The following is a 12,163-nucleotide window of genomic DNA, read 5'->3' on the forward strand; positions in this document are numbered from 1 at the left end:
TGGTCACCGCATCTCAAAAAAGATATAGCGGAATTAGAAAAGGTACAGAGAAGGGCGATGAAAATGATAAAGGGGATGGGACAACTTCCCTATGAGGAAGGGCTAAAACAGTTAAGGCTCTTCAGCTTGGAAAAGAGACAGCTGGGGGAAGATAAGACAGAGGTCTAATAAAATACCGAGTGGAGTGGAATGGTAGATGCGAATCACTTGTTTAATCTTTCCAAAAATACTAGGACTATGCAATGAAGCTACAAAGTAGTAAATTTAAAACAAATCGGAGAAAATATCTCTTCACTCAATGAGTAATTAAACTCTGGAATTCAATGCCAGAGAATATGGTAAAAGCAGTTAGCTTAGCGGGGTTTAAAAAGGTTTGGATAATTTCCTAAAAGAAAAGTCCATAAACCATTATTAAGATGGACGGGGAAAAATCCACTGCTTCTTTCTAGGATAAGCAGCATAAAATCTGTTTTACTGTTCTGGGATCTTGCCAGGTACTTGTGACCTGGATTGACCACTGTTGGAAACAGGATACTGGGCTTGATGGATCTCAGTCTGTCCCAGTATGGCAACGCTTATTTTCTTATGCCTGTGTTGGGGCTTTACTACCTTGCAACAAACTTCAGGCCTCTGTAGGCCAGTCAAAAGCTCCAGCCAGCAGCAGTGCTTCATACCTGAGCAACTCCATCCTCCCAGCCTTTAATGACTTCCTGCTTGCCAATCTTGAACTTGAAAGACTTGTTCCTGTCTCGAGAGGAGTCAAACTTCTTTCCATTCTGCAGCATTCCTGCCAACATAAGACAGAGGGATTCAGTTTCAAGCCAGACATTAAAGAAAGGGGGGGGGGGGGGGGGGGAAGAGGGCGGAGGTCTCATTAGGAGAGGTCCTAGTGCTGAAAGGCCTCCTGTTTATCCTTCATGGAGCAAGAGTACTGTATCACTTACTCTCCTCAAAATATCAGCCTGTCTGTTTCCTGTCTCCTGCTACTGTACTTATTCCTGGCTCCTCTCTATCTTTTGTCTTTTTGGAGGCTTCTTGTGTGGAAACAGAAAGGATTCTTCATATTGTCTGTACCCCTCCTTTAACATCCTAGAGCTGCCCACAAATACATATGAAATTTAGTTATCTTCCATGAATGGCCAAGACTGTAAACCAGGACAATTGAATGTCCTCTTTTTGCTTAAACAGGACATATGATAATTTCTTAACACCCCCCCCCCCCAAACTGTTCTGTATAAAGTACAGCATCTGATTACACTAACCATACATCATGTAAGGAACAACAAGAAGTGTTGTAAATCTGACTTAATCTTGAATATTCAGGAACAAGGCCAGTCTTTATTTACTTATTGGGATTTATTAACCACCTTGATGAAGAGATTCACTCTAGGCGGTGTACATCAGGTACAGTTTAACATAAAACTTACAATTTTGTTAACACCATAACAATAGTAAAATAACCAAGAATAAACTAAATACAATAAATGAGGTAAACTTGAAGACAGTAAATTGAAACCTAATAATAGAACTACTGTGAAACAGTATCAAAAATATATACACTTTCACAGCACTGGAATTGAAATACCAGTAATATAATACAATGTTAGCATAATACTAATGATACCCCTAATAAACATGCATTAGAACAATTAGCAATTGAAGGGCCCTGTGCAGACTAGTTCAGTGCTCCCCCCCCCCCCCCCCCCCACCGGAATTAAGATTTCAAATGAGGTGTCAGGGATTATTTATTTATTATCCTGTTTATTCTTGTAAGCATGCCTTTTTCAAATAAGATACATTTAGACAAAGCAGCCCTTGATATTCTCCTCTCTTACTTCAGTCAAGTCCATTCCTCTACTAGTGACAAATGAAATGTTTTCACGCCCTGCTGCTTTACATTGCCCTGTACAATAATTATCTCCAATCTTATTCCCCCATCCAGGCTTTCTCTCTCTCTCGCTCCCCCCCCCCCCCAATCCACCTCAACCCCTATGGTTCAACTCAGTGGCATATCTCTCTGTCAAAACCCCAAACCTTTCCCCCCATATGTGCCTCAACTTGCATCAGCATTTTAGCATAGGCAGCTGGAGCAATTTTCACATCTCACTGGCCACTGAGCCCGGAGCCTGTTTGCTGCTGTGTCCCATCCTTGCAGAAGCAGGAAATGACATCAAAAGGGGGCAGGACGCAGCAGTGAGCAGGCTCCATGCTCGGCGGTCGATGGGATATAAAAAAAACTGCCACTGCCTGCCGCTCTCTTTGCTGAAAAATAGAGGCACATTAAGGTACAGAGCAGGAGCGGAGGGTGTTCCGAGACAGGGGAATAGAACATGCCGGGGCATCTAGGAGCGCAGGGCCCTGTGTTGCTGCCCCTGTCTATGACCTGCCCTATTCAGTAATAAACTTCCCACCTCCCTCCCCCCACCCGTTTGCCATATTAGTGTGAAGAGAGCTCCTTTGAAGGAAAGTAGGTCCACTTAATGGACAAGTATTATCACGGCAATAAGAAACTGTTAGGAAATAATGTTAAACCAACATTCAATCAACTCTCCCCCCCAACAACTGTATTTCAGAAGATTTGCATAATCCCATAATTAATTTCTGAAGTTTCCTTAATCAGAATGTCTGCTACAATAACATTATAATTAGAGCTTCTGATTTTAGGTTTTAACTGTTAAACACCCTTTATGCAAAAATATTAAATGTGTTTGTTGGAAAACACCACTTCCCCTGGTACTCTGTCCTCCTCGCATGTTTCGCATCCTCAACTCAGTGTTTGTGCCTTCCTGGCACTGGAGATTCCTAAATGTACATATCTGATTCCACTGGAAAAGCTGTGTTGTGAAAACACCACCACACAAATATTTTGTACCTCAAAGAACCCTAAATAGATTGACCCCCCCCCCCCCCCAATTAACTTTACACACAATTTCCAAAGCATACACAAAGGCCTGAAAATCAGCTACAAATAACTCAAAAGAAGCTCCTAGTTATTGTAAGGGAAGCTCTTGAGCAGCCAGGTACCACAGAAGATTTCACCAAGGTGCCTGGTGAAACTGCATTATTTGCCTATACAGGAAAGCTTTCTAATTGTAGTGCTGGCTGCTGAAACCTCCCCCTAGATGTCCTACGCATTTTAAAACCAGAAGCACCATAGTTGAAGATTGGGGATATCAATGACTGCAAACAAATATGAAAAATCAGAAGGCCGCAACAATATCTTGAGATGACAAGTCAGAGGGGGGCTATTTTCAGGTATTAAGAACATGCTTATTTGCAACCTATTTTTCTTTACAGAATGCTGGCTTAACATGTCAGAGCTGTGCTTATGTTTCCTGAGTGAGAACTTGCACCAGCTGTAGAGCCGATGTACTAAAATACAATAAACACAAAATTACATTAAGCATCCTAACGATCAGAAAGAAATAAAACCAACTTCAAGCCCTTTCTAAATAAGAATAAGGGCATGTACCCCTTTACCTCCTCAGGGAGTTTATTCCACCAGACTGGCGCAAGCACCCGAAAGGGTCCTTTTAGTAAAGGGTTGCCACATGGTAACCCGGAACTACAGTCAGCCCAACGCGGGTGCCGGTGCTACTTCCACCCCCAGCCGCCCCATTTCTGGCGATAGCGGAAATATTTTAAAAATATTTCCGCTGGAGCCCTTACCGCCACCTCAACGGGTGTGTGGTAAGTGCTTCCCCCCCAAAAAATGGCCATGCAGCAAGTGCAAACTTACCTCATGGCCATTTCATTTTTTGGCCTTTTTACCCACTGAGGTAAAAGTGGTCCTGGCACACAGCAAAAATGGCTAGCACAGTGTTCCTTTTACCACAGCTTAGTAAAAGGGCCACTAAAAGCCTTCCTTTTCCATCACGTTTTTACCAGGATATTTCTTCTGCGTTGATTTTAAGGAATGTTTAGGAATATATTGGTTTATATACCACTTTTGGTGTTTGATTTTTTAACATTTTGAAAGAATGTACCAGACCAGCAACATTAGGAGCTGGGAAGAACTACAATATAAGCAAAAGAAAAAGTGTGTGGGTGGGGATACAAAAGGATAACATTATACAGCAAAATAGAACATTAGGAATTATTAGGAAAGAAATAGAGAACAAAGCTGAGAATACTATAATGCTTTAGTAATGCTCTATGGTGTGACCACACCTCAAATACTGTGTGCAATTCTGATAACTGTCTCTGAAAAAAAAAAATAGAGAGGAATTTTAAAAAAGTACAGAGAACAGAACTGAAAATGATAAAAGGGGCTGGGACAACTCTATGAGGCAGGGCCGCCAAGAGACTAGGCCAGGCCAGGGGCAAAGCCGCCCTGCCTCCGCCCCCCCCCCGCCGCTGCCGCCCCCGTTGCTCCCCCTGCCGCTGCAGTCTGCGGTCTCACCTGCCTGCCTCCACGGCTCCAGGCCCCCTGCATTCAAGGCGGCAGTCGCAGATCGCCTCCCTTCGGGCCTTCCCTCCCTGTGTCCCGCCCTCGTCTGATGTAACTTCCGGTTTCCGTGAGGGCGGGACACAGGGAGGGAAGGCCCGAAGGGAGGCGATCTGTGACTGCTGCTTCGAATGCAGGGGGCCCAGAGCCAAGGAGGCAGGCAGGTGAGACCGGGAACTGCAGAGCCGGCGGCCTGACCCCAGTGCCGGGCCCCCCTTGGAGGCCCGGGCCCAGGGAATTTTGTCCCCCCTGCCCCCCCCCCCCCTTCTCGGTGGCCCTGCTGTGAGGAAAGGCTAAACAAGTTAGAGAAGACACGGCTGAGGGAAGATATGCTAGAGGTGTATGAAATACTGAGTGGAGTGGAATAGGTAGATATGAATCAATTGTTTAATCTTTCTAAAAATACAAGGACTAGGGGGCACACAATGAAGCTACTAAGTAGTACGCCTAGAACATCGAATAACATTTTTTGTCACTCAATGTATAATTAAGCTCTGGAATTCAATGTCAAAGAATGTGATAAGCAGTTAGCATAGTAGGGTTTAAACAGTGCTTGGACAAGTTCCTGAAAGAAAAGTCCATAAACCATTACTAAGGTAGACTTGGGGAAAATCCAGCTATTTTACTCTTTTGGGATCATGTCAGGTACTTGTGACCTGGATTAGCCACTCTTGGGAACAGGATACTGGTCTTGATGGACCTTTGGTCTGTTCCAGTATGGTGATGCTTATGGGTGGGTGCACAGTTACATGGTAAAACACATACACAGATTTTGGTAATTCAGGTGCAAGTATTTACACCAGCTTTATGCTTGTACCTAAATTAAAAAGGTGTGTATTTTAACTGTTATGTTAGTATTCTAGATAGGAAAGTAGGCATCTAGTTTTCTTTACAGAATAGTCATCACATAAGCGCAAGATTATAGAACTGTCCCCATGCTCCCGAACTCTATAAAAGTTACTAAAAACTGCGAACGCAATTTAATTGAAAACGAGCCAATTAGCGCTGACAATTGAAATTAACAAGCAATTTACTGGTGCTAATTGGATTTACATGCATAAATTTTACACACGGATCCCAAAAAGGGGGCATGGCCATGGGTGAATTTGGGGCATTCCCTTAATTTATGTGTGATGTGATAGAATAAAGAGGATCTGCACCTAATTTAAGTGTGAGGATTTACACAAAGGTTTCGCTAAATATAGTCGGACTCCCAGAACTAAGCGCTAATCTATAGACATCACCTAATTTTAAGCGCCATTTACAGAACAGCACTGTGCTATTTTCTTCTGTGCTGATTTTTAGGCGCCATTTATAGAATTTAGTCCATAATGAGTAATTTACAGTTCATCGATTTGACCATGCTTTCAATATGAGGTTTAAACTTAATTACATATCTAACACCCAGATAACGAAGCTGATCAGATTTCAGTATAACCTAACACCCTACTGTCAAGACTATCAGGGAAATCAGTATCGATCTAGCTACAATCGATGCCTCAGTTTTCACAACAGCTAGTTTACTGGAAGTTATCTGACATTATTAGCTTGAGCAATGTCAGATAACTTTTGCAAAGGTAACCTATTGTTTAAAAAAAAAAAAAAAAGGTATACAAATCATGACATCTGAATAGAAATGAAAATGAACGGCATACTGCCTCAAATCCAGAACAGTAAAAAAAACAAAAAACAAAAAAACAACCAACCCCCAAACCAGAGGAAGCAGGCAGATACTAAAAAGTACAGTTAACAGTGCGGACCCTTCAGGCACAGGGGACCAGAGTTCTCCCTTATGACTAACCCAGGATTCTCAATTCAGTCCTCAGGACACAACTAGCCCGTCAGGTATTCAGGATACCCACAATGAATATGCATGGATAATTTGCATGCTTTACCTCTATTGTATGCAAATCTGTCTCATGCATATTCATTGTGCGTATCCTGAAAACTTGACTGGCTAGGTGTTTTCTGAGAATTGGGTTGAAAACCCCTGTTGCTTATGTCCTAACAGAAAGGATCAAAACCATGCCAAAATACAAGATCCAATCCATAATTAATGCATGTGCTCTAACAAAATGTTATGACCTATTCTGGCTGCAGCATAAAAAAAAAAGGTAATAAGAAAGCTTGAACTTCATCAAATCCTTGAATGTGGTCAAGAACAGATAAAGAGCAGGACCATGAACGGCATGAAAACTGAACTGGTGCTGCTCAAGATAAGAGCATAAAGACAGTGGGAAGTGGGCTAATGACTCAAGAGACCAGGGCAACAAACAAATAATCTGAAGCAATTTATTGAAGACTCGACACAGTACGTGGTTTTATCTCCCTCGCTGTTTTTTTTCACCAAAGGTCTTTTTTAAGACCAACCACGTACTATAACATTTAAAGTAACCATCTTTTGGAAATTTACCCACTCACCAAGCTCCAAAGACTCCCGAGGCACACCTGTGGCTGAAACACAGATCTGTGTCGAGTCTTCAATAAATTGCTTCAGATATTTGTTTGTTGCCCTGGTCTCTTGAGTCATTGGCCCACTTCTCACTGTCTTTGTGCTGTTCATCTCTCGTGGGATTTTGGTGTTTGTCTACCTCTGGTAGACTCTTTGCCTCATCGCTGCTCAAGATAAGTCCATTTGTCAAAAGCTGCTGAAGCTATTCTAACACCTGTTAGTACACTTTGCCAGAAACAGAAAACTCAAAGTTGTGAAATAATTTCAAAATCATGTGCACATGTGTGTGTTTACGCACTGAAGGGGCAACTCTGGAACTGGGCATCTGACTGGCATCTATCCTATAAAGGAAAAGCAGGAACCTACTTTCCCTTACAAGATACTAGCTTAACAGGGTATATACGCGTGAATGCACTTAGGTGTGAGCATATCCCCCAGCCACAGAGCTGGTGTAATGCTCACGACTAGGTTCTGGTGATACGTGCGCAACTTACAGTATTCTGTAAGGGGGGGGGGGATTCTTTAAATGGTGCTCAAAAGTTGGTGCCGGAAAAAATCTGAACTAGGCGTGATTCTCTAAAGGACGTGTGCCCTTTACTGAATCACGCTTAGTGCCGATTCCCACGTCTAACTTTTGATGCTAAACTTATGCCTGCTGAAACCTGGTGTAAGTGCTGGTGCCAGAGTTAAGTGTGCTGAGACAGATTCTGTAACTATGTACACAATTTTTCGGAACACCCTTGAGACACCCCCTTTTCAGTTCAGCACTAAAAGTGTCAAGCGCCATGCCTTATAGAACACCATGCAACTGGATGCGTGCGCAAATTGTTAGCATCCAATTGATGTTAATTGGCTCATTAGCCAATTAATCTATACACATCTGGGAAGCACACGTAAATCCAGGTGCCTTATGTAGAATCCAGGGGCAAATGTATGCTCCACCTAGATGCCACCCACATGTATATCCACCTACAAACTATCCCCCGGATTCTACAAATCGCGCCTAGTGTTCTGCATCGAAATCCAAGCATATTCTTTAACAATGCCAATCAGCGTTGATAACAGTGCTTAACAAGCAATTATGAGCACTAATTGGCAATAATTAGAATTTATGCACATAACTCGCTAAGTGTATTCTGTAATGCACTGCACCTAAATTCTAATGAGCGCATCCATAAGGGGCTTGGTTAAGGGCAGGGAAATGGGCATTCTGAAAAACTACATGCATCATTATAGAATACACCTAATCTGCGCATAATCTAGGCACAGGGATTTACACCAAGTTTTACTTGGCGTAAATAGCCACAACTACATTTAGTCGTGTGGAGAGATGCTCGGCATTATTCTATATACGGGGCAGAAATTTAAGCCTTTTCTATAAAATTTAGGTGCATTCTACAGAATACGCCTAAGCGTATTTTTTTTTTTAACTGCACAGATTTTTTCAGGCGCCATATATAGAATCTCCCTCTATGCGCTATCAGAGATACACGAAAAGTTACAGAAGAGCGCTTAGGCAACATACTTTCACAAACATACATATATCTATACACATATGTGCATAACTGGCGTGTAAATGTTAGTTAATGCCTGCTTTACAGAATTAACCCTCAAGGGCATCATGGTCTGAGGAAGAGAAACTTCCACAATTTGTAGTAGAGACGTATCAATAGTATCAATACACATTTTCATGAGCCCAAAAGAACAAAGATATAAAACAGTGGTGGTGGTATTTAAACGCCCAACAATCTGATCAATATCAGAATTCCACCAGAAAAATACTAGCAACTTTAGAAGCAAAAAATTGGTGAGATTCAGTCCTATCAATAGGTGTCTTTAAAGAACCCCAGCATCACATAAAAATGTTCAAGCAGTTTATTCAAGGAGTTCTTAATCACACTCATAAAATAATGTCTTTTTTTTGTTGTTGCTACAAACAGCAACTTGGAAGTCCTGCAAGGCACAACCATAATGCTATTGGAAGACATCACTGAGCTGGTGCATCTTTTATCCAGCTTTGCTTCAGATAACGGGAGTTTGTCCAGTTTATGGACCACATGAAGTCAACTGATGTTCAGATAAAGTATTTCATATACAGTATGTGGTGCTGCAATCACCAAGCATACCCAGATAACTTTCAACCATGTTTCTCAATATTATGAGGACTGGCTGCAGAGATGATGATGGATGGGAGTGACTGATGACCAGGGCAGGGCACAATAAGGCTCCATGTTTTCAATCTTATGGGTTAGCCTTGTAGCAGGGTCTGCTGTGCCTCTCTACCTACTGAGCCAAAAAAAAAACAAAAGGAACTAAATTCTCTCTTGAAACCTCCGCCTCCCCCCTCATCCCATTTTTCCCAATCCTAAATCAAACCATCTTCCCACCAGTCTCTCTCCTCTCCCGGTTACAATCCTCCAAAACTCTCAGGCTTTCCCCAAACCAGTCTTTTAGTTTCCTGCACCATTTTCTTAGTTGTTCCCTTCTCTCTCATGCATGTTAAAAAAATGCAGGGTCATGCATTTGGGTTGTAAAAATCCAAGGGGGTAAAGTACTTCTTTGCATGAAAGAAGAGCGTGATCTGGGAATGATTGTATCTGATGATGTTAAGGTGGTCAAACAGGTAGAAAAGGCAATAGGAAAAAATGAAGTAGGGAGAACCAGGGGCGTAGCCAGACTTCACAGTAGGAGGGGGCCAGGCCTGAGGTTTGGGGCACATTTTGAGTGTCGCCCTGCCGCCTCCCCCCCCCCCCCCCCCACACACACACATAGCCTCACCTTCTTGCCACTTCTCCCGCAAAAACAAGTACCTTTGATGGAGGGGGTTGGGGCCCCCGGCCAGCCAAACCAGGGGCCCGGACGAAATTTGCGGGGGCCCAGGCCCCCCATAGCTACGCTCTGGGAAGAACAATGGTCAGCAAGAAAAGGGAGATGGTTTTGCCTCCCTGTAAGACTGGCGAGACCTCATTTGGTGTACTGCACCTTCAAAAGGGTAAACATGACAGGATCGGTCTAGATAGTGTCCCTTCCTTCCTTCTCACCCATTACTTCCCTCACCTGTAACTGTCTTGTCTGTCTGTATTATTTAGATTGTAAGCTCTTTTGAGCAGGGACTGTCTCTTTATGTCAGGTATTCAGCACTGCGTGTGTCTGGTAGCGCTATACAAATGCTAATAATAATAATAATAAAACAGTCAGTGGTCTATGACATAAAGCACATGGTAACTGACTTAAAAAATGTAAATATGCATAATTTGGAAAAAAAAGTGGGGGAGGGGAGATTTGATGGAGACATTTAAATATTTCCATTGTAATAATGTACAGGAGGTGACCCTCTTTCAACTGAAAGGAAACTCTGGAAAGAGGGGGTGCATAGGATGAAGGTAAAGATATATGGAACAGCCTCCCAACGGAAGGTTTGGAGACGAGGACTATATTTGAATTTCAGAAAGATTGGGACAAGCACAGAGGATCTTTGAGGGCGAGGGAGGCTTAGTACTATGGTTAGACAAACTAGACAAAGTTATAGCAGATAAAGACCATATGGCCTATGTTGTTAAGGAATAAAATGAAATTGTATATTTGGGGCTGAGAATCTTTTTCCTTTGCTGCTGCAGAACTAATGGTAGATGCCCTAGAATTTCTCTCCACCTTCCCCTGGACTACTATTTAGACAAAGAGAGCTGGCAGGCAATCAGAAGACAGTTGAACTTGCAAGGACCTTGCACTCTCCCCAGCTGTGACTGCACCTTCTGGCTTACAACTGAGTTTAGCTGTACAGTGCCTGAGAGATGGGAAGGCAATTAAAAGAAAAATACCATTAAAAAAAGCAACACTGAATATTCAACAGTCAGTGGCAGACCTCAGAAGGAAGCTGAGGCGTTCTCTTTGGCTGCTGCAAAGCTTCCAAGTTGTCACTGAATGACGGCTCCCAGAATGCTTCTACCTCTAAACCTGCCATTTCTCTGAAGTTTTTTACAGCTAAGGGCCCGCTGGGGCAATGCAAGCGGTTAAAAAAAAACAAGCAAAGTAGCAGGGAAACAGAAATATTCTTAATCCTGGTGTAGTGCTTGGTAAAAGAAGAAAAACAAAAGCATTCTTTTTCATGTCTAAATATTTTCTGGGCAGCTTTTTTTTAATTATTTATTTTGTTACATTTGTACCCCATGCTTTCCCACTCATGGCAGGCTCAATGCGGCTTATATGGGGAAATGGAGGGTTGAGTGACTTGCCCAGAGTCACAAGGAGCTGCCTGTGCCTGAAGCAGGAATCAAACTCAGTTCCTCAGGACTGAAGTCCACCACCCTAACCACAAGGCCACTCCTATTACATTCTAGCATCCTTAATAAGATAGCTAAACAAGTACATCAGCCATATTGTATAAAGTATGTAAATTGCTTTGGGTGTACCACAGAAAGGCGGTGTAACAAATCACTTATCCATTACCCCTTACACTACAATCCAGCTTAGTCAGTCAGTGAGATGGAGCGCAGGTCCCGTTTAAGCTTCCTCCAATGTTCATGGAGGACTGCAGAAGACATACCCAGCCTTCAGATACTGAAGACGTTAAGTATGACTGAAGGTGTGTACAGTGCTATTATAGACTGCTACAGTGCGACTTAAGTTGCGCATACAAATCCTGTTGTATTCTGGATTTGCGTGTGCAACTTAATAAGCTTAACAAGCCAGTAGGCGCTGATAATTGCACTTAACAAGCATTTACAGTAATTGATATTAATTACAATTTACACGTGTAACTGTCTAAGCGTATTCTATAAAGTGATACGCGTAAATTCTAAGATGCAGATCTGAAAAGGGGGTGTGGCCATGGGAGGGTTATGGGCATTCCTTGAATTTACATGCAGTGTTGTAGAATATGCCTGTTCCGTGTGTACGTAAGTACATAAGTAATGCCACACTGGGAAAAGACCAAGGGTCCATCGAGCCCAGCATCCTGTCCACGACAGCGGCCAATCCAGGCCAAGGGCACCTGGCAAGCTTCCCAAACGTAATTTAGGCGTAAGCATTTACACCAGGTTTTCACTGGCGTAAATGGCCGTGACTAAATGTAGTCGCAGGAAATGGGCACTGGGCGTATTCTATTAACTATGCCTAGATTTAGGTGTATTCTATAAACCGCACCTAACTTTAGGCGTAGTTTATAGAATACGCCTAGGCGGGGGGGGCGGGGGGGGGTTGCGCCGATTGTTTAGGCGTGATATATAGAATTTAGCCCTATATGTATAAAGTTCACAGGGATGAAC

The 12,163-nt window shown here is 42.8% G+C and overlaps 1 protein-coding gene across 2 annotated transcripts in view; it reads right to left on the reverse strand.

The window, feature by feature from the left end:
- FKBP1B (FKBP prolyl isomerase 1B) overlaps window positions 1-12,163 on the reverse strand; it is a 142,670-nt gene that overhangs the window by 18,326 nt on the left and 112,181 nt on the right. For both annotated transcript variants that reach the window (XM_030198799.1, XM_030198798.1), the window contains exon 3: window positions 675-787. In XM_030198799.1, the coding sequence (XP_030054659.1) occupies window positions 675-785 (111 nt within the window). In that variant the 5' untranslated portion in view covers window positions 786-787. The remainder of the gene's footprint in view (window positions 1-674; window positions 788-12,163) is intronic.

Source organism: Microcaecilia unicolor, chromosome 3 (assembly GCF_901765095.1).
Source record: "Microcaecilia unicolor chromosome 3, aMicUni1.1, whole genome shotgun sequence".
Classification (NCBI taxonomy): Eukaryota; Metazoa; Chordata; class Amphibia; order Gymnophiona; family Siphonopidae; genus Microcaecilia; species Microcaecilia unicolor.